At 44.6% G+C, this 21,377-nt stretch overlaps 1 protein-coding gene across 2 annotated transcripts in view; it reads left to right on the top strand.

The window, feature by feature from the left end:
* The window catches only part of CACNA1I (calcium voltage-gated channel subunit alpha1 I), a 274,871-nt gene that overhangs the window by 217,654 nt on the left and 35,840 nt on the right, over nucleotides 1-21,377 (top strand). For both annotated transcript variants that reach the window (XM_075573743.1, XM_075573745.1), the window contains 12 exons: nucleotides 944-1,044; nucleotides 5,356-5,479; nucleotides 5,950-6,018; nucleotides 6,387-6,571; nucleotides 7,183-7,309; nucleotides 7,801-7,926; nucleotides 8,030-8,119; nucleotides 8,714-8,906; nucleotides 10,335-10,486; nucleotides 12,225-12,334; nucleotides 14,754-14,887; nucleotides 16,301-16,371. In XM_075573743.1, coding sequence (XP_075429858.1) covers nucleotides 944-1,044; nucleotides 5,356-5,479; nucleotides 5,950-6,018; nucleotides 6,387-6,571; nucleotides 7,183-7,309; nucleotides 7,801-7,926; nucleotides 8,030-8,119; nucleotides 8,714-8,906; nucleotides 10,335-10,486; nucleotides 12,225-12,334; nucleotides 14,754-14,887; nucleotides 16,301-16,371 — 1,482 coding nt within the window. The remainder of the gene's footprint in view (nucleotides 1-943; nucleotides 1,045-5,355; nucleotides 5,480-5,949; nucleotides 6,019-6,386; nucleotides 6,572-7,182; nucleotides 7,310-7,800; nucleotides 7,927-8,029; nucleotides 8,120-8,713; nucleotides 8,907-10,334; nucleotides 10,487-12,224; nucleotides 12,335-14,753; nucleotides 14,888-16,300; nucleotides 16,372-21,377) is intronic.

Genomic DNA, 21,377 nt, shown 5'->3' with positions numbered 1-21,377 from the left:
AACGTCTTCCTCTTCTTGTCCATTTCCTCCCCTACCTGTTTATTTAGCCACCTTGGTTTTGATTTATTTCTTTTATACTTATTACCCAAGGGTATACACTGATAAATGTGCTTTTCTAACAATGTTTTAAAGACTGCCCATTTATCTTCTACATTTTTCCCTGCAAAAACATCATCCCATTGTATTACTACTAGATTAGACCTCAGTTTATTAAAATCTGCCTTTCTAAAGTTTAAGGTCTTTTTTGAACCCAAGTAATCTGTTTTTTTTTGATAATTTATTTCAAGTGAGACCATGTTATGATCACTGTTACCCAAATGTTCCAGGACTTCAATATTTGCTATTACCTCTACATTGTTTGATATGACCAAATCCAGTATTGCCCCTTTCTTGTTTGGTTCCTCAATCATTTGGATCATTTAATTGTCTTTAAGCACTCCCAAAAACCTGTTTCCTTTTGTTGTAATGCTAATCTCATTGCCCAAGTCTATGCCTGGATAATTAAAATTAGCCATTATGCAAACATGACCCAGTTTTGATGCCTTCTCCATTTGCAAAAGTATTTTAGCTTCCCCAATCCCATGTAATAAAATAATTACGAGTTTTGATCAACACAAAATGATGATATGATTTGTATAAACTTTTGTTAAGCAGGAAATATTAGTGAATTGACTAATCAGCATGAAATTGTTACGTTTAGGGATCATTGCCATGTATTTACATAAATGAAATTGAAGACAGTGGAAACTAGAGTAATCTTTTTCCGGCATTGTACCAGTTTACATAGCAAGATAAATACAGAGAATGGTTTCCAAAAGACAATGACAGAATGCAGAATTGTGACGGTGTTTGATGCATTGTGATGTGTAAGTGCATGATGCTGGAACTGGAAGCCAGGCGGGAGATGTCAGGCAAAGTAACATGTCATTCCTCTTCTCTGCAGAGTCTGTGTTTCCGGATCAGAAAAATGATCGAGGTATATCGGCCAGACTGGTGTGAAATACGCGAGGACTGGTCTATATTTCTTTTCTCGCCTCAAAACAGGTAAAAAACTTTGTTCATTTTAGTATGACTTGTAATCTGTAATCATGAGACAGTGTTACATTGTATAGAGAGATAAATAATACTGCTATTCTACTACATCTCAGAATAGTAACAAATCATATAACATGCCATAAAACCAACATGTGTATGCTACATGGATACGGAAATGAGTGTTCAGTAGCCCAGGGGGCTCACCTCCAGTCCTCAAGCCCCCCCCCCCCCCCAAAAGGTCAGGTTTTCAGGATTTTTAAGCTTCAACACAGGTGGCTAAGTCAGAGGCTCAGTGAAATACTGAGCCTCTGATTAAGCCACCTGTGCTGAAGCAAGGACTGATCGAGCCACCTGTGCTGAAGCAGGGACAGATTGGGCGACCTGTGCTGAAGCTGGGATATCCTGAAAACCTGATCTGTTGGAAGGGCTTGAGGACTGGAGTTGAGCACCCTTGCAGTAGCCCATAGGAAAGAAATTTGTATAGTATTACCCCCAGCTTAGGGTTGCCAGGTGTCCAGTATTGAACTGACTAAATACAGGACTGTCCAGTATTTGGACACCCTGTCCAGTAAAAAATGAGAGGTAATACTGGGCGTGTATGTGTATACCGGTATTACCTCTCTGGGCGTGTATGTGTATACCGGTATTACCTCTCTGGGCGTGTATGTGTATACCGGTATTAGTTCTCTGGGCGTGTATGTGTATACCGGTATTACCTCTCTGGGCGTGTATGTGTATACCGGTATTACCTCTCTGGGCGTGTATGTGAATACCGGTATTACCTCTCTGGGCGTGTATGTATATACCGGTATTATCTCTCTGGGCGTGTATGTGTATACCGGTATTACCTCTCTGGGCGTGTATGTGTATACCGGTATTACCTCTCTGGGCGTGTCTGTGTATACCGGTATTACCTCTCTGGGCGTGTATGTGTATACCGGTATTACCTCTCTGGGCGTGTATGTGTATACCGGTATTCCCTCTCTAGGCGTGTATGTGTATACCGGTATTATCTCTCTGGGCGTGTATGTGTATACCGGTATTACCTCTCTGGGCGTGTTAATGTGTATACCGGTATTACCTCTCTGGGCGTGTATGTGTATACCGGTATTACCTCTCTGGGCGTGTATGTGTATGCTGGTATTACCTCTCTGGGCGTGTATGTGTATACCGGTATTATCTCTCTGGGCGTGTATGTGTATACTGGTATTACCTCTCTGGACGTGTATGTGTATACCGGTATTACCTCTCTGGGCGTGTATGTGTATACTGGTATTACCTCTCTGGACGTGTATGTGTATACCGGTATTACCTCTCTGGGTGTGTATGTGTATACCGGTATTACCTCTCTGGGTATGTATGTGTATACCGGTATTACCTCTCTGGGCGTGTATGTGTATACCGGTATTCCCTCTCTGGGCGTGTATGTGTATACCGGTATTCCCTCTCTGGGCATGTATGTGTATACCGGTATTACCTCTCTGAGCGTGTATGTGTATACCGGTATTCCCTCTCTGGGCGTGTATGTGTATACCGGTATTACCTCTCTGGGCGTGTATGTGTATACCGGTATTCCCTCTCTGGGCGTGTATGTGTATACCGGTATTCCCTCTCTGGGCGTGTATGTGTATACCGGTATTACCTCTCTGAGCGTGTATGTGTATACCGGTATTCCCTCTCTGGGCGTGTATGTGTATACCGGTATTACCTCTCTGAGCGTGTATGTGTATACCGGTATTCCCTCTCTGGGCGTGTATGTGTATACCGGTATTACCTCTCTGAGCGTGTATGTGTATACCGGTATTACCTCTCTGGGCGTGTATGTGTATACCGGTATTACCTCTCTGGGTGTGTATGTGTATACCGGTATTACCTCTCTGGGCGTGTATGTGTATACCGGTATTACCTCTCTGGGCGTGTATGTGTATACCGGTATTACCTCTCTGGGTGTGTACACTGGCGACACACTTTATTCGAGCTCGGCTAGTCCCACGAATTCGGGTATACCCGGGTGTATTGAGGTTTGTGACTGTTTTCTGCCCGAGTGCATTGAGGTATTTTCAGGCAGGGATTGAAGCATTTTATTCCCGCTGGCTGCAATACTGCACAGTATATATATATATACTGCATTACAATTCATGAATTTATGCCATCTGGTAGACACGCGAAGCATTGCAGCCTATTAAATCCTAATCATTATCATTTAACAGATCAGCCGCCCGTCAGCCAGGCATGAACCCAGGCTGGGAAGGCAAACGCAACGGGGCTTGTCAGAGGTGAGGAGCGGTACATTCCAGGTATCTGCCAGGTACATACTGGGTATTTGCTCGAATAAAGTGTGTCGGTGCAGTATGTGTATACCGGTATTACCTCTCTGGGCGTGTATGTGTATACCGGTATTCCCTCTCTGGGCGTGTATGTGTATACCGGTATTACCTCTCTGGGCGTGTATGTGTATACCGGTATTCCCTCTCTGGGCGTGTATGTGTATACCGGTATTACCTCTCTGGACGTGTTTGTGTGTATACCAGTATTCCCTCTCTGGGCGTGTATGTGTATACCGGTATTCCCTCTCTGGGCGTGTATGTGTATACCGGTATTACCTCTCTGGGCGTGTATGTGTATACCGGTATTCCCTCTCTGGGCGTGTATGTGTATACCGGTATTACCTTTCTGGGCGTGTATGTGTATACCGGTATTACCTCTCTGGGCGTGTATGTGTATACCGGTATTCCCTCTCTGGGCGTGTATGTGTATACCGGTATTACTTCTCTGAACATAGTGACCTGGCCGGCTAGGGGGGCCGCAGTATTTCCCTGAGCAGGGAGAGAGCAGGGCTTTTGCTAGGGGCAGGGCAGCTTCCTCTATTCTGATTGGCTGCTGGGTAATGCAGCCAATTAGCAGAAGGTGTCAGAAGCCTCAGGGTGGGGCCAAGGAGAGGAGGAAACAGCATGGAGCAGTGAAAGGGGTTTGTTTGTGTGTCTTGTGTTGCACCTTTCACCACTGTGTCAAGTATTTTTGGAGAACCCACCTGGCAAACCCTACCCTCAGGTCCTGCAGAATTTGTCATTGGGGCTAAGAAAAAAAGGGGGGAAATGAACTGCAGAATTACTCCTACTATTAACATACCCCACAATACAAGCTAATGCAGATACAGTATAGCAGCACACATGCAAAGTAAACTGAACGAGTAGACAGAGGATCAAGGCCCCTCTTAGTTGAACAACAAGATTGCCTTGCATCAACAAACCATTGTGGTTCTGAAGTCATTTTCTGAAATGATGTGACTTCTGTTTAACTCAGTAATTCATTTCGACTCCCCAAAGTGTTGGTCTAATTAAACACAGAAGTTTTTTCCTGCCATCCAGGGGTTGAAAACACTTGAGGGACATCAAGATTTTGCTCGTCTGCCACTCTGTGTGGCTCGTTAACTGACATGGAAATGTAAGAGGTGGTTCCTTCTTTGCAGAGACAACTGTGTTTAATGCCGGGGAAATGTACACACTTGGTATATTTCTTTAGAGCTCAATTCAGTTGCAAGTACTCTATACACAGGCTCTAACATGACGGTATGCTGGGCCAACTTCAGTCCTCAAGGGCCACCAAGTGGTCAGGTTTTCAGGATATCCCTGCTGCAGCACAGGTGACCCAATCAGTGGCACATTCTTTGACCTGTTGGGGGGTCTTGGGCACCCCTGTTCTAGAGCAAGTTCGCATATCATACAATCTGAAATCACATATTTTTCGATAGGAAAGGTATACAGGGATATACCAAATAAGTATACATGGGAAGGATGCTGATCCAGGGATTAATCCGATTGCCAAATCTTGGAGTCGGGAAGGAATTTATTTTTCCCCTTATGAGATATCATTGGATGATATGACACTGGGGTTTGTGTGTGCCTTCCTGTGTATCAATAAGTAAGTATAGATATAGGATAAAGTATCTGTTGTCTAAATTTAGCATAGGTTGAACTTGATGGACATATGTCTTTTTTCAACCTCATCCACTGTGTAACAAACAGTATATTCAATGCAACATTGGGTCAGCTGGTTTTAATGACTGAAGTACTGCTGAATATAAACCGGAAGAGAATCCAATATAATTAAAACCTCAACATGGGTTTACAGCCAGCAAATACACAGCCCTTATCTGTTTTGCTCAGATCCTATCTGTTATTTGATTTTTTTTTTAATACACACTGGTAACAAAGGCAATAGTCATGTAGTAGCAGGGAAACAAATACCTTTGCTACACTGCATGCAAAGGAGGCTCCCACGCCTTCGGTTCAGAATGAAGATTGATTTGGTTTCATGCAGGTTCCGCATCATGTGCCAGACAATAATTGCACACAAGCTTTTCGACTATGTGGTCCTTGCTTTCATCTTCCTCAACTGCATTACCATCGCCCTGGAGAGGCCGCAGATTGAGCAGAAGAGTACGGTGAGACTGACCTTCCCACTTCAGTGTCTTGCTTGTATTCTGCATGACTCCCTATGGTTGTCTGTTTTGATATCAGTTGGTTTTTAAGTAAGTCTGCCAGCTGCAGAGGTGCAGAGGCCAATGAGTGTGAAGCTTAAACTGCACTGGTATGAGAGACCACAAGAAGCAGCTTATGGATTTGTGTCCATATATATAGCTAAAGTAGGCACACTCATTCATTTCAAATAGTTTAATCCACGGATGGCCAACTCCGGTCCTCAAGGGCCACCAACAAGTCAGGTTTTCAGGATATTCCTGCTTCAGCACAGGTGGCTCAATCAGTCCCTGCTTCAGCACAGGTGGCTCAATCAGTGATATAATTCAAATATCCTCGTGGCCTTTCCTGGATCATTTTTCTGTAATTATTTCTGACTTGCCTTTAGCCTGTCACTCCTGACTTTTTCTCTTTTTCTTTCGTTGTTTGTTTTCAGGAAAGGGTGTTCCTGAGCGTATCTAATTATATATTTACTGCAATATTTGTAGCTGAAATGACCTTGAAGGTATGACATTTGATTTGTATTTGATAGAGCATTTGGTGAATTGAATCTCGCTGATTTCCTTGCTACTCATACTATTAATAACCCAGGGGTAGACAACTCCAGTCCTCAAGGGCCACCAACAGGTCAGGTTTTAAGGGTATCACTGCTTCAGCACAGGTGGTTCAATCAGTGGCTCAGTCATTGACTGAGCCACCTGTGCTGAAGCAGGAATATCCTTAAAACCTGACTTGTTGGTGGCCCTTGAAATCTAGAGTTGTCCATCCCTGCATTAATGTATCATACTTAACCTTTATCCATAGCAATGCCCTGTTACTCATCTGTCCACTTATGCTTCAATACACTGCATCTCAAGTCTTCACTTTCTGTAGGTGGTCTCCCTGGGCCTTTACTTTGGAGATCAAGCTTACCTCCGCAGCAGCTGGAATATATTAGATGGGTTCCTCGTCTTAGTATCGCTCATTGATATAGTTGTATCTGTGGCGTCAGCTGGTGGAGCAAAGATTCTGGGTGTCCTAAGGGTACTTCGGCTTCTACGAACCTTACGACCGCTCAGGTGACATTAAGAAGGGTTCATCTTTCCTACTCTACCGTACATCCCCAACCCGAATGCATAAACCCTCTCCATGGTGCTGAAACCCTTAAAGTGCCTTGTTTTATAAGGCAGGCAATGATTAGCCCAATATCACTGGTTGCATAACTATTCTGCCAATCTTTGTAACTGAGCGCTACATTAAGGGGGCTATTTACTAAGATGTGCTACTGAATAAGACACCTTCCATGCTGAAAGGCACCTTACGACACTATTCAAGTGAATGGGCCATACCACAAAGGGCCATATTTATTCAGTTGTGTTACTTCATAAGACACCTTCTATGTCAAAAGACACCATTGCTTGAATGGGCCGTAAACGGAACATATATACTAAGATATGCTGGAAGATGTATTGTGTAGTGGCACTGCTTACTAAATATGTCCCTTCATTTTATAGCCTATTGACTTGAAGGTGTCTTCCAGCATGGAAGGTGTACTAGTAGACATCTGGGGTGCAGTCTCATTTACTAACCTGCAGTTACATAGCCTTCAGCTAGGTGTCATTGATAAAGCTCATCCTTAGGTGAACGTCTTGTCCTGGTTCTTGATGACCTATGTGTTCTCTCCAATCAGGGTAATCAGCCGAGCTCCTGGACTGAAACTGGTGGTAGAGACGCTGATATCTTCTCTAAAACCAATTGGAAATATAGTTCTTATCTGCTGTGCCTTCTTTATAATCTTTGGAATCCTCGGAGTACAGGTACTAACTTTCATGGCTTTCATTACTTACACAAGTTTCAGATGTGTGTACATTCCAAATTTGTTTAACAACTCAGCCAATTAAAGGAGTTGCAGCAGGAAATTGTAGGAGGACTTAAGCCCGGATATCAGTTAGCTGGAAGGCTCTTTTATGTCTTTCCGTATGGGCCATACTCTATATACTCCGAAGAGGCAGCTTTGGCAGTTTTTTCAGCTTTTTTTAGGTGCCTCTTCACTCAAAAATTTTTCCAATAACGTTTATATAGATTTAGCGGCACTTAGCCACTTCTGAGTATATACAATAGGCCGCTATGACTCTATTTTATACTAAAGACCCATAAAGTAATTGGTTCTCTTTATGGGCTTTTCTGTGACTGCTATTATATATATACTGTATATAGATAAAAATATGACATTTATTTTACTTTATTCATCCCACCCCTTGTGTCATTTAATAAGGCCACCTCTTGTTTTCCTTCTTATTCACTGCAGCTCTTTAAGGGTAAATTCTTCTACTGCCTTGGTGTAGATGTTCGGAATGTCACCAACAAGTCAGACTGTGAGACGGCCAATTATAAATGGGTGCACAATAAGTACAACTTTGATAACTTGGGGCAGGTAATGACTAACCGTTCCTTAACCATGTCAGAAGGATTTATGTTACTGATGAACATCACATGAGGTCCAATTATAAGAATTTTGTGATTTGCTTCCATTTTAGGCCCTAATGTCACTTTTTGTTCTGGCATCAAAAGATGGATGGGTCAATATAATGTACAATGGACTGGATGCGGTGGCTGTGGACCAACAGGTAAAGACTCTTGTGACAGCAGGATACCACTTTTCTTATTAATAATATATTATAATATAGCACTCACCTGTACAATTAATGGCTTAGTCTATATCTGCTGGAGTGGCAGATTGGGCCGATTGACTGAAATTGAGTAATTTTGGCCGAAAATGGCCCAACCGCCCGCTTTGGTGGATATAGAATAACCCCCTTAGTAGGAAAGTTTAGTTAAATTGTATGCATTCATCGATTGTCCTCTAAAGGGATTAACTTCATCTACTAGTCAGTGTGATGTGAGTATATACTGTAACAAGCTGTTAAGATAGTTCAGTTGATCCGCAAAGACTGATGGACTCTAAAGCAGAAACAATTTTGCATGTAAAAGGATGCTCAGGGTTATCGAGCTCTTAACACATGTAGAAAGTTGATCTAGTTGGAGAGATGGAATAATGCAAGTGTCGGACACGGACCTTGTCTCCAGAACCCAGTGTCTTATGTATGCAATGAGATGTACATTACATTCCCAAAAGTAAGATCCCCAGAACTTTTGGTATGGTCCATAACTTATGTCTCCACCTGTCTATATATCGAAGCCTGTGTTTTTTCTTTTTCCAGCCAGTGACCAATCACAACCCTTGGATGTTGCTGTACTTCATCTCCTTCCTGCTCATTGTCAGTTTCTTTGTGCTAAACATGTTTGTGGGGGTTGTGGTAGAAAACTTCCACAAGTGCCGTCAGCACCAGGAGGCAGAGGAAGCCCGCAGAAGGGAGGAGAAACGCCTCAGGCGCTTGGAAAAAAAACGAAGGAGTAAGACAAAGCCTAAGTGTTTGGTCGGTTCGTAGGCCCTATAACTTCTTCTTATCTTCTTCCTCCTACCTTCAGTGCCACTATTAGTGTCCATAATCAATCATGCCCATTCAATTTTAGAACAGTGCGAAAGTGACTTCATCCTCCGTGCAGATTGAAGCAACTTTTCAACAAATACAACTCTTCAAAGGGGTTTATGTATCAAGGCAAAGAAAGAGTTTATTGACACGCTACATTATTGTTGATCTCAGTTACGTCATATATAAAAAATGTGTTACGTTTTCTATTACAGCTTGTTAGAGAGGTTTATCCCACCTCTTACTTGGCCAAGTTTTAGAGACATCACAATATATTACACAGTTAGAAATATCTCATTATATTACGTCCTCCTCATCTCCAATGGAAGTCGGCATTTGTAACTTTGAACCCAATCCATTTTTATTAGTGAACATCTCGTAAACGCCTGAAAAACCACCACAGCCAAAGGTAGTGAGGGACATGAAATCTAACAGAGATAAAGGGGGAGAGAAGAAAGATGGAAAAGGAAGAAGTATGGGATGTCATGTGTACTCGTGTACAAAATGTGTGCATTGATCTGCACTGTGTATTATTGTTTTATTCCATTTCTGAATTACGCTTAACCAGTCAGCTTTATCATTTCCCATTTTCTTCTTGTGACTATCATACTCATTTCAGATTCACTCAGCTGCATTGTTTAATATGGTTTCTTAGTATTTAACATGATACAGCGATCCGTTACAACGCGAATCCGCTTATAACGCGATGCAAGCGTGGCTCCCAATTTTCGTATTTATGAATACTTTACAACACGATTATTGGTATCTTAAATATTTTATTGTACAATGCATACATTTCTAATGCGATCCGCTTATAACGCGATGTGATTCTTTGGACCCCAAGCACAGCGTTATAAGGGGGTTGAGCTGTAACTCCTACATCTTTCCAACATTGAGGCCCATATATACTAAGGGGTGCTATTCTGTAAGAACTCTTCCAGCACGGAGGGCACCTGAAGGCCCCGTCTGGGTTTTAATGTGCATTCCAGTTGCAGGTGTCACCTGGAATAGCACTGTTTAGTAAATATAAGCCTGAATGCTTGTGCTTTTGTCTGTCTTTAACTTCTTGTGAACTTCCTATTGATACGATTATTTATATTTGTGAGCCCTGGCTGTGAATCACTTACCCTCTTGCCTCTATGTTATTTCTGCATTTCTATCTCTCTCTTTTTCTTAGTTGCATTCCTGACATTTTTATTCCCCCAGTTGCCTGCATCTATCTTTCTTTCCGACCGTATCGGCTCGATCTTTTCTTGACACATTCCACTTATCTCTCCTCGTTCATCTTGTTCTCTCTGCCATGTCTTTGTCTTATTCTCCTTTAATGTCTCTCTCTGTTCTCCGCGCACAGAAGCTCAGCGCTTGCCGTACTATGCCACCTACTGCCCCGCACGTCTCCTAACCCATACCGTCTGCACCAGCCACTACCTGGATATTTTCATTACGATCATCATCTGCCTTAATGTTGTCACAATGTCCTTGGAGCACTACAGTCAGCCAAGGGTGAGTCTAAAGGTTCGGTGTTTTAACACACACTATTGTTTCTTTGTATAACCACACACTATTGTTTCTTTGTATAACCACCAAGTCCAAACTTGATATAATTATGTACTGTATTGTCTAACTAGGTTTACTGATTAGTTTATTGGCTTTTGCACCATTACCCACTGGTGAGAGGCACATGTGTTGACTTAAAGAAAATGCGGGTTTTGTGCAATGCTACTTGGTTGTGTCATATATTTAAGAAGATGTGTTCAATACATTTCTTACTTCTGGTGCCTATTGCTCATCAGGGAGGTTTATACAACCACACACTTTCTCTGCAAGCTCACAACCCAAACCCTCTGAATTGTGACCCAATATATACAACACAAGACAAAAAGCCCCAATGCTACATCTTAGGCACGTTCTATAGTGCCGTGTGCGCGCGCGGAATTTCAGTTGGCTGACGTTATTCAGCCTTTCTATACAAGGGCCGCGCGCGCACAGCAGGGAGAGGGGAGCCGACAGACAGCGGCGAAGATGAAGAAATTCATCTTTTCGCGCCGCTACCTGCGCTCAAATGTATGTGTGTGTGTGTGTGTGTGTATGTGTGTGTGTGTGTGTGTGTGTGTGTGTGTGTGTGTGTGTGTGTGTGTGTGTGTGTGTGTGTGTATGTATGTATGTGTGTATGTATGCGTGGATGTGTGTTTGTATGGATGTGTGTGTGTGTGTATGTGTGTATGTATGCGTGGATGTGTGTTTGTATGGATGTGTGTGTGTGTGTGTATGTGTGTATGTATGCGTGGATGTGTGTTTGTATGGATGTGTGTGTGTGTGTGTGTGTATGTGTGTATGTATGCGTGGATGTGTGTTTGTATGGATGTGTGTGTGTGTCAATGATTGTAAAACAAAAAAATATATATTTATTAAACTTTTTTTTTTTCTTTAAAAAATCTATCTAGGACTTACTTTCACTCACACAACCCATACACACAAATATACACACACATATACTCACACATACACACACACATATACACTAACCTGCAGCTCCCGGCTCTATATACATGAAAAGCATGCGGCACGGCTGCATGCTGTATAGAACAGCCCTAATAGGACAAATGATATAGTTAAATACCTATCTGATTTTCTTAATAAGTGAGAGTCATTTAGTTCAATTCTTTGGCCAAAGCATTTTAAGTTAGCAAACCCCGCCATGGTATCCAGTCTTCTGCAAGTCCTAACACTATTGCACCCGCAAACAGCTCTCCCAATCTCTCTCACGGAGGGAGAACTCTCTTAATAGACTGCTCAGTCACAGGTGTTAGGACTTGCAGAAGAGGGGATACCGTGGCGGGGTTTGCAGGCTTAAAATGCTTTGGCCAAAGAATGTAACTAAATAACCCTCACTTATGAGAAAAAAACAGATACGTGGTTAACGATATCATTTAATTATAATTTAATATAATTTGACATCCTATTGGATGTAGCACTGAGGCTTTTTGCCTTTTTGTTATATTACAAGAGGTTTATACAACCCCTTACCTACTGTAGCAGATTTGGGGAGTGCAAATATTAGGGGGAAATAGAGCCATCCTAGAAATGGTTGCTGTTACCTGCATAGTTCTCACGCTTTTCAGCTTGTGTGTTAATAAACTGTAATTACACGTGTACAGCTATTCACCAAACGTAACCTACTATAACACTGGGGAATGGAGATGCTTCTGTTTACCATGTCCAACGCTGCTCTTTTCCATAGTCTCTTGAAGTGGCCTTGAAGTACTGTAACTACATGTTTACCACTGTATTTGTACTGGAAGCTGTGCTGAAGCTGGTGGCCTTTGGATTCAGACGTTTCTTCAAGGACAGGCAAGTAGTCAATGAGAGTCTTGAGCCCAGCCATTGTATAAGTCAAGCGTGCTCAACTCCAGTCCTCAAGCCCCCTCACCCCCCCAACAGGTCAGATTTTCAGGATATCCCTGCTTCAGCACAGGTGGCTCACTCAAAGGCTCAGTTGAGAACTGCACCCCCTGTGCTGAAGCAGGTATATTCTGAAAACCTGACCTGTTGGTGGACCTTGAGAACTGAAGTTGGCCATCCTGGTCTAGAGTGACCCCCCAATGGGCAGGAAAAAGAGTAAGGGAAGGAGGTCAGAGGTGATTTTAAAACTGGAAACCGACGGGGGCAGGGGGCGTGCTGAGAAAATATTTATAGTGAAGGAGTAGGAAATGTCAAGGCGCCATTATCGTTAGGCTTTAACCCAAAACCACAATATAGTCTATTGTGAAAAGAGAGTGCAAAAAGCACTAATGCTGGGTATACTGTATGTGCTAATGCTGGGTATATGTGCTAATGCTGTGTATATGTGCTAATGCTGGGTATATGTGCTAAAGAAAATTTCTAATGAATAGGTGAATCACAAGAAAGGTATCACATAGGAGAAATACAGTAATATATATAGTGACATAAACACAACGTGAATATATTAGCAGCCTAGGAAAGTCATCTGATTAATCAAAATCAGATGATAAGCAAATGAGAAACAAATAACTGCCTGGCGCCTCTAATAGACGTAATTATGGTTGGACTATTATATGTCTATTAGAGGCCCCGGACAGTTATTTGTTTCACAATATAGTCTGTTACAGGGTTACATGATTTCTCAAGCAGTTAACCAGAAGGATTCCAAATTCCCCTGGAAAAGATTGTACATAATGTGAGCCGATAGCAATCCTTGTATCACGTGCACAAACCTGATATGAAGTTCCACCAATCTGATGTGGGGGACACTCAGCGATAGATTGTTTGTGTTGCGCACATAACAGGGGTGTTTTTTATATTATTATTTTAATCGTTAGCTATGTATTGAGTTTATTGACAGTGCCTAGTGATTACCTCTGGAGCTTAATTGGATCTCAGGATTGCTAGATGTGTTCCAAACATGTATAGGAAGTGTTGTAATTAACCAGGAATCGCCTGTGCCCGATCAGTGGGGCGTACATGGGGTAGCGGAAGAGATTACTTTCCAGACGTCTGTAATGATGCCCCAATCCCACTGAACAGTGTAATTAGTTTAGGTACTTGCACAGGGATTGCTGCTGGGGGAAGTGCCGCGGGCGTGTTTGATGAGCTCGGCATGCTGTATGTAGCCGGTTCTCATGCGGAGCCTTGTACGACACAGGGATATTCTCTGCAGAAGCATATTCTCCATTTTCATCTTACCTGTAAGGAGGAGATCAGCCTGTTTCCAAAGAGATGTAATAAACCACTTCACTGCCATCGAGGGGGTTAAGAGCGCAGACTTTCTTTAAAATGCGTTCCTCTTTATCTTGATGTTATATTTCAGTGTGAAACCTACCCAGTAGTTTTCTAGCTTAGAACAAAATGGAGTTAATACTCAGACTGCCACCTTTGTAAATGAATATGACTCATGGAAAGCTCAACCATAAGCAGAATGTTGTAGCATTGAACCCAAGTATGAAACACGTTTCATTTCATTTAATCTCCAACGTATATTGCTAGATGTCCCTATTCACGAGTACTTCTTTATGCATGTTGCTCATATTTAAGCTTTCCCATACTTTTTGTTGACTTCAGAAGTCTTTGAAGCATTTCAGCATCACCTATAAAGAATTGGCATGTGGGTTCAATAAAATAACAAAACTGCTTGGCTTTTCATTTTCACCATTACTAATGCGCCCGTTCGGACCCCCTAATAAAGTCCTCTTTCACAGTAAAGGTCCCTTAGTGTAGATATGTTGCAAACCCTCTTATTGTGACGATTCCGTATTTCAGGGTGGAAGCAGTGAGACGGGTGAGGTCAAAACTCAATCATGCTCTCTGACAGGGTCTGATGTTTGACCGGGGATAGGAGAATGGGCAGACTAGGTGGAACAAATGGTTCTTAACTGCCATCAAGGTCCTACCCACAGGCAACATTTAAAGATTTATTTCATTAACATGTGTTTAGCTCTAATTATCACCCTGATTTCCTGAATACCTTGCCTCTAGGTACTGTAGCTCTGGATGACTAATTTCGGGTTGGGTACAGTTGTAGCATCACATCTTGTTCCCAGAGTTGCAGCTACACCTGGCCAGGTGCCACATCAAACCGTGGCATGGTCCCTTTAAAGAATGGGAAAGCAATGGATGTTCTTCTCATGTAGCATGGCTCTGGGAACAGAGAGTCACTCTACATCCGAAGTCCCAATTATTAAGTGAGAAGAAGGTGCCAGAGGCTTAGCTGAGTTTCATAACATATTGGGTATTGTTTGTCGTTATACTTAAGGTGGAACCAGCTGGACCTGGCCATCGTGCTCCTGTCTGTGATGGGGATCATTCTGGAAGAAATTGAGATCAGTGCTGCTTTGCCCATCAATCCTACTATTATTCGCATCATGAGAGTGCTGCGCATCACCAGGGGTAATAGTGTCTGTGCATGTCAGCTGAGCACCATATTTCAGGGCCGCCGACAGGGAGGGGAGTGCAGGGACCTCTGTCCTTGGCCCGGGGGCAGAAGAGGGGCCAGCTCCGGCAGTTCGAACTCAGAGGTTAGGCCCCGCCAAAAGCCGGGAAGAGTAAGAGAGGGAAGGAGAGTGGCAGATAGAGGGAGGGAGGAGTGAGCGAGGGGAGGGAAGAGTAAGAGAGGGAAGGGAAGAGAGATTGTGAGATAGTGAGGGAGGAGAGTGAGAGAGACAGAGAGGGAGGAGTGTGAGAGAGAATGAGGGAGGAGAGGAAGAGAGAGGGTGAGAAGGAAGAGGGGGAGAGTGAGGGGGAGGGGGTGTAACTCGCAGGTCTGCCAACAGGGGGGGAATGAACACCACCTCCCCGCTCAACAATTTGGAGTCCTGGTGGAGACGGGTCCTGGGCCCCGGGAAAGCTGTCGGCGGCCCTGCCATGTTTTATAAGCATTCTCTTCTAAAGTATATATCTCCTTAATGGCATTCAGTAAGCCCTTTAACTCTTGCAGCGCTTGAGAATTATGGATACTGTTGCCACTCATGACCCCGTAGGCACTTAAGTCTTCTTTCTATTTAATTTCGGTTGCAGCAGCTCCTTTCTGTCCTCTCCTTGAACATGACTGCTGCATTATATATAGATGCTGAGTAGCACTTATCTATGAATAGGCACCTCAGCGTATTAGAAAGTCATAGTCATATTGGTTCCCAACGTGAATCCCTTACAATGTGCCTTAGAATGACGATTACAACATTATTCTGCTGCCAGAAATGCTTTCATTTAAAAATTGCCATTACATTTTCATTATTTGATGTTGCAGTTAGGTTGTAGATGAGGAGGCTTAAAGGAGCCATTCATGCTGTTTTCTAAGTTTTCATTTTTTTAACACAGGTTTAAAGCGGGGGTCTTTCGGAGCTGAACCCTATTAAATTCAGCTCCTGAGACCCCCTACTTCCGGAGAAACTTACCCCGATAGTAGGTGCCGGTAGACGACCCTGGTGAGCTAGCTGGGTTTTAAAGTTTAAAGCTCCTGCGTCACATGGGCCAATAGGAAGCCGAACCAGATGACATCACGGCTTCCTATTGGCCCGCATCGTGTGAACCCGGCTAGCCGTGCAGAGTGGCTGCTGGCACCCCCTACGGAGGTCTATCTCCGGAACCAGGGGGTCCCCGCAGCTGAAATGAATGGGGTTCAGCTCCGGAAGAGCCCCTGCTTCAATCCAATGTTAAAAAAATAAGAAGAAGCGGCTTGGATTGCCTTTGTAAAGGAAAATGAAAGTGTAAGATGGTAACACCCGGAGTGGACGTGCTCCGGTGACACTTCCAGCATTGTAACAATCGCTCTGCGTATTCTCCTGACTTGTTTCTTCCGTGCAGTGTTAAAGCTGCTGAAAATGGCGACGGGCATGAGGGCGTTACTGGACACGGTGGTACAAGCTCTGCCGCAGGTAATGACTTTTATTGCTGGGCCGGGATATTAGAGGCATGTTTTGTGCTCCGTCTGGCTGCAGACAGCCGTGTTAACGCTGTGTTCATTCGTTTTCTTAAACCTCTTTCCTCCTCATTTTCTACGCTCTTTAACTCAGCCAAAGTTGCTCATTCTCCGTTCTATTCATTGAGGCATTACTGGGGACACTTTACAAATTATTTGGTGTTGTAATATATGCAGCCTTTCATTACCTTTATTGAACACTTATTACCTAAGTTGCCGATCAATTTGTTCTCCCGTGATCAATCAGCAAAAATCTTGCTTCCCCGGGTTCATGTAATGGACGCCTTCCAGTTTCAATCAATCCTTCAGTCAGTGTTACTCAGCAGCTACAATGTATCCTGATATGCAGGTGCGGCCAACACCAGTCCCAACGGCCACCAACAGGCCAGGTATTAGGGATATCTCTGCTTGAGCACCGGTGGCTCAATCCGTGGCTCAGTCAATTTGAAGCAGGAATATCCTTAAAACCTGGCCTGTTGGTGGCCCTTGGGGACTGGAGTTGGCCACTCCTGTAGGTAACATTGTCTATTGTTGCAGTTTGCATCTCAAATTGCTGGGAATATTGGCAACAAATGATCCCAAACAGGAAAGTGTTACAAAGATCTTGCACTGCTGGGGAGGTGTAAAACCTGCTATAGAAATCAAAGGATGCTCGGTATATGCAAACTCATTAAAAATGCAATTAAGAGTTTATTTTTTTGTAATGCAGTAAGTATTATCTAATACTACAGAACTGATTTATTTACAAACACAACACTTGTAGGATAATGAGAATGTTGCTCTGTTTATTTCCTCCGTTTCCTTACTAACTCTTTGCAATCGGATGTGTCCTTCTCTACAACTTTTCTATCCATCACATTCATTTTATCAATTCTTGTCATTTCCGTCTGGATTTCACGGCCCTTACGCTCCGATACATCTATCTGGCCGCCTCACCGCCTCCCGCACCTCTTCTCTCGCTCCCTTTGCTCCTCCACGCCGTGTCTTGCCTTCTCTTTTTCATCTCTCTTGCCTTCTGTCTCTATCACCGCCTCTTTGATCAATATTCCTCTTCATCTGCTATTGATCGCTATCATCCCTCTACCTCCGGGTCCCATGAGAGCAGAACTCTCCAAACTAGCATAATTGAGAATGAAAACTCCAGGTGCATTTTATTTATTTAAGGAGGGGGGGGGGGGGCAGAAGGTGTAACGAGCTTTGTGTCCGTCTAATAAGAGTCTCCTGATGGATGACCTGGCCCGGAGCGAGCCTCACTCCTTCCAATCGTAGGGAGGTGATCACTATGGAAGGAGAGACCCAAAGGAAAGAGAGCAGCGGTGTCGGTTTTGAATCAGATCACTGCTCTGGCATCACACTGGCTGAGTTTCACTTCATATTGATGTTCATGTATTAGACCAGGGGGCTCATCTCCAGTCCTCAAGCTCCCTGCCCCCAATAGGTCAGGTTTTCAAGATATCCCAGCTTCAGCACAGGTGGCTCAATCAGTCCCAGCTTCAGCACAGGTGGCTCAATCAGTCCCTGCTTCAGCACAGGTGGCTCAATCAGTCCCAGCTCCAGGTCAAGTGGCTCAATCAGTCCCTGCTTCAGTAACTGAGCCACTGATTGAGCCTTCTCTGCTGAAGCTGGGATATCCTGAAAACCTGACCTGTTGGGGGGACTTGAAGACTGGAGGTGAGCCCCCCTGCATTAGACGAGTCTCCCGAGGTGATGAGTACAGCACTGGTACCCCACCAATCGCTTTCCCCCTCTGTCCCGTTTACCAGCTGATCTCTTCACATCGCTAATGGGCAGAGAAGCTGCCCGGCTGCTGTCTGTGTTCCCAGCAGCTGCTTCTATTTCCAGTTCCTTGTCTCCGTATCTGTACCCTGATTGTGCTGGTAACTTGCTCAGAGCGCACACTATGGCAGATTCCCTGATTGTGCTGGTAACTTGCTCAGACCGCACACTATGGCAGATTCCCTGATTGTGCTGGTAACTTGCTCAGAGCGCACACTATGGCAGATTCCCTGATTGTGCTGGTAACTTGCTCAGACCGCACACTATGGCAGATTCCCTGATTGTGCTGGTAACTTGCTCAGACCGCACACTATGGCAGATTCCCTGATTGTGCTGGTAACTTGCTCAAACCGCACACTATGGCAGATTCCCTGATTGTGCTGGTAACTTGCTCAGAGCGCACACTATGGCAGATTCCCTGATTGTGCTGGTAACTTGCTCAGAGCGCACACTATGGCAGATTCCCTGATTGTGCTGGTAACTTGCTCAGAGCGCACACTATGGCAGATTCCCTGATTGTGCTGGTAACTTGCTCAGAGCGCACACTATGGCAGATTCCCTGATTGTGCTGGTAACTTGCTCAGACCGCACACTATGGCAGATTCCCTGATTGTGCTGGTAACTTGCTCACAGTGCACACTATGGCAGATTCCCTGATTGTGCTGGTAACTTGCTCAGAGCGCACACTATGGCAGATTCACTGATTGTGCTGGTAACTTGCTCAGACCGCACACTATGGCAGATTCCCTGATTGTGCTGGTAACTTGCTCACAGCGCACACTATGGCAGATTCCCTGATTGTGCTGGTAACTTGCTCAGAGCGCACACTATGGCAGAATCCCTGATTGTGCTGGTAACTTGCTCAGAGCGCACACTATGGCAGAATCCCTGATTGTGCTGGTAACTTGCTCAGAGCGCACACTATGGCAGATTCCCTGATTGTGCTGGTAACTTGCTCACAGCGCACACTATGGCAGATTCCCTGATTGTGCTGGTAACTTGCTCAGACCGCACACTATGGCAGATTCCCTGATTGTGCTGGTAACTTGCTCAGACCGCACACTATGGCAGATTCCCTGATTGTGCTGGTAACTTGCTCAGACCTCACACTATGGCAGAATCCCTGATTGTGCTGGTAACTTGCTCAGACCGCACACTATGGCAGATTCCCTGATTGTGCTGGTAACTTGCTCAGACCGCACACTATGGCAGATTCACTGATTGTGCTGGTAACTTGCTCAGACCTCACACTATGGCAGATTCCCTGATTGTGCTGGTAACTTGCTCAGACCACACACTATGGCAGATTCCCTGATTGTGCTGGTAACTTGCTCAGACCGCACACTATGGCAGATTCCCTGATTGTGCTGGTAACTTGCTCAGACCTCACACTATGGCAGATTCCCTGATTGTGCTGGTAACTTGCTCAGAGCGCACACTATGGCAGATTCCCTGATTGTGGTGGTAACTTGCTCAGAGCGCACACTATGGCAGATTCCCTGATTGTGCTGGTAACTTGCTCAGAGCGCACACTATGGCAGATTCCCTGATTGTGCTGGTAACTTGCTCAGACCGCACACTATGGCAGATTCCCTGATTGTGCTGGTAACTTGCTCAGACCGCACACTATGGCAGAATCCCTGATTGTGCTGGTAACTTGCTCAGACTGCACACTATGGCAGATTCCCTGATTGTGCTGGTAACTTGCTCAGAGCGCACACTATGGCAGATTCCCTGATTGTGCTGGTAACTTGCTCAGACCGCACACTATGGCAGATTCCCTGATTGTGCTGGTAACTTGCTCAGAGCGCACACTATGGCAGATTCCCTGATTGTGCTGGTAACTTGCTCAGAGCGCACACTATGGCAGATTCCCTGATTGTGCTGGTAACTTGCTCAGACCGCACACTATGGCAGATTCCCTGATTGTGCTGGTAACTTGCTCAGACCGCACACTATGGCAGATTCCCTGATTGTGCTGGTAACTTGCTCAGACCGCACACTATGGCAGATTCCCTGATTGTGCTGGTAACTTGCTCAGACCGCACACTATGGCAGATTCCCTGATTGTGCTGGTAACTTGCTCAGAGCGCACACTATGGCAGAATCCCTGATTGTGCTGGTAACTTGCTCAGAGCGCACACTATGGCAGATTCCCTGATTGTGCTGGTAACTTGCTCAGACCGCACACTATGGCAGATTCCCTGATTGTGCTGGTAACTTGCTCAGAGCGCACACTATGGCAGATTCCCTGATTGTGCTGGTAACTTGCTCAGAGCGCACACTATGGCAGATTCCCTGATTGTGCTGGTAACTTGCTCAGACCGCACACTATGGCAGATTCCCTGATTGTGCTGGTAACTTGCTCAGAGCGCACACTATGGCAGATTCCCTGATTGTGCTGGTAACTTGCTCAGAGCGCACACTATGGCAGATTCCCTGATTGTGCTGGTAACTTGCTCAGACCGCACACTATGGCAGAATCCCTGATTGTGCTGGTAACTTGCTCAGACTGCACACTATGGCAGATTCCCTGATTGTGCTGGTAACTTGCTCAGACCGCACACTATGGCAGATTCCCTGATTGTGCTGGTAACTTGCTCAGAGCGCACACTATGGCAGATTCCCTGATTGTGCTGGTAACTTGCTCAGAGCGCACACTATGGCAGATTCCCTGATTGTGCTGGTAACTTGCTCAGAGCGCACACTATGGCAGATTCCCTGATTGTGCTGGTAACTTGCTCAGACCGCACACTATGGCAGATTCCCTGATTGTGCTGGTAACTTGCTCAGACCGCACACTATGGCAGATTCCCTGATTGTGCTGGTAACTTGCTCAGACCGCACACTATGGCAGATTCCCTGATTGTGCTGGTAACTTGCTCAGACCGCACACTATGGCAGATTCCTCCGTCTGCTGCCAAATGTAACTCCTTGCAAAACGGAGCTACTGTATAAAGCAATCACACAACTGCACCTCACAGGGTCCCGCACGGAAATGTCTCCGCTGCACATTAATATTAGGGTGCCGCACAATATGCTAGGGGTACGGCAGGAGAGGATGTTAGGAATGGGATTAGGACATTAGGAGTGCCTGCAATTATATTATATTGTGGGAATTACAAGTATCCTTCTGGGTCAAGGGTGACAACTCAAGTCCTTAAGGGCCACCAGCAGGTCAGGTTT

This window comes from Ascaphus truei, chromosome 17 (assembly GCF_040206685.1).
Source record: "Ascaphus truei isolate aAscTru1 chromosome 17, aAscTru1.hap1, whole genome shotgun sequence".
Taxonomy (NCBI): domain Eukaryota; kingdom Metazoa; phylum Chordata; class Amphibia; order Anura; family Ascaphidae; genus Ascaphus; species Ascaphus truei.
This window is presented reverse-complemented; position numbering and strand designations above follow the sequence as displayed.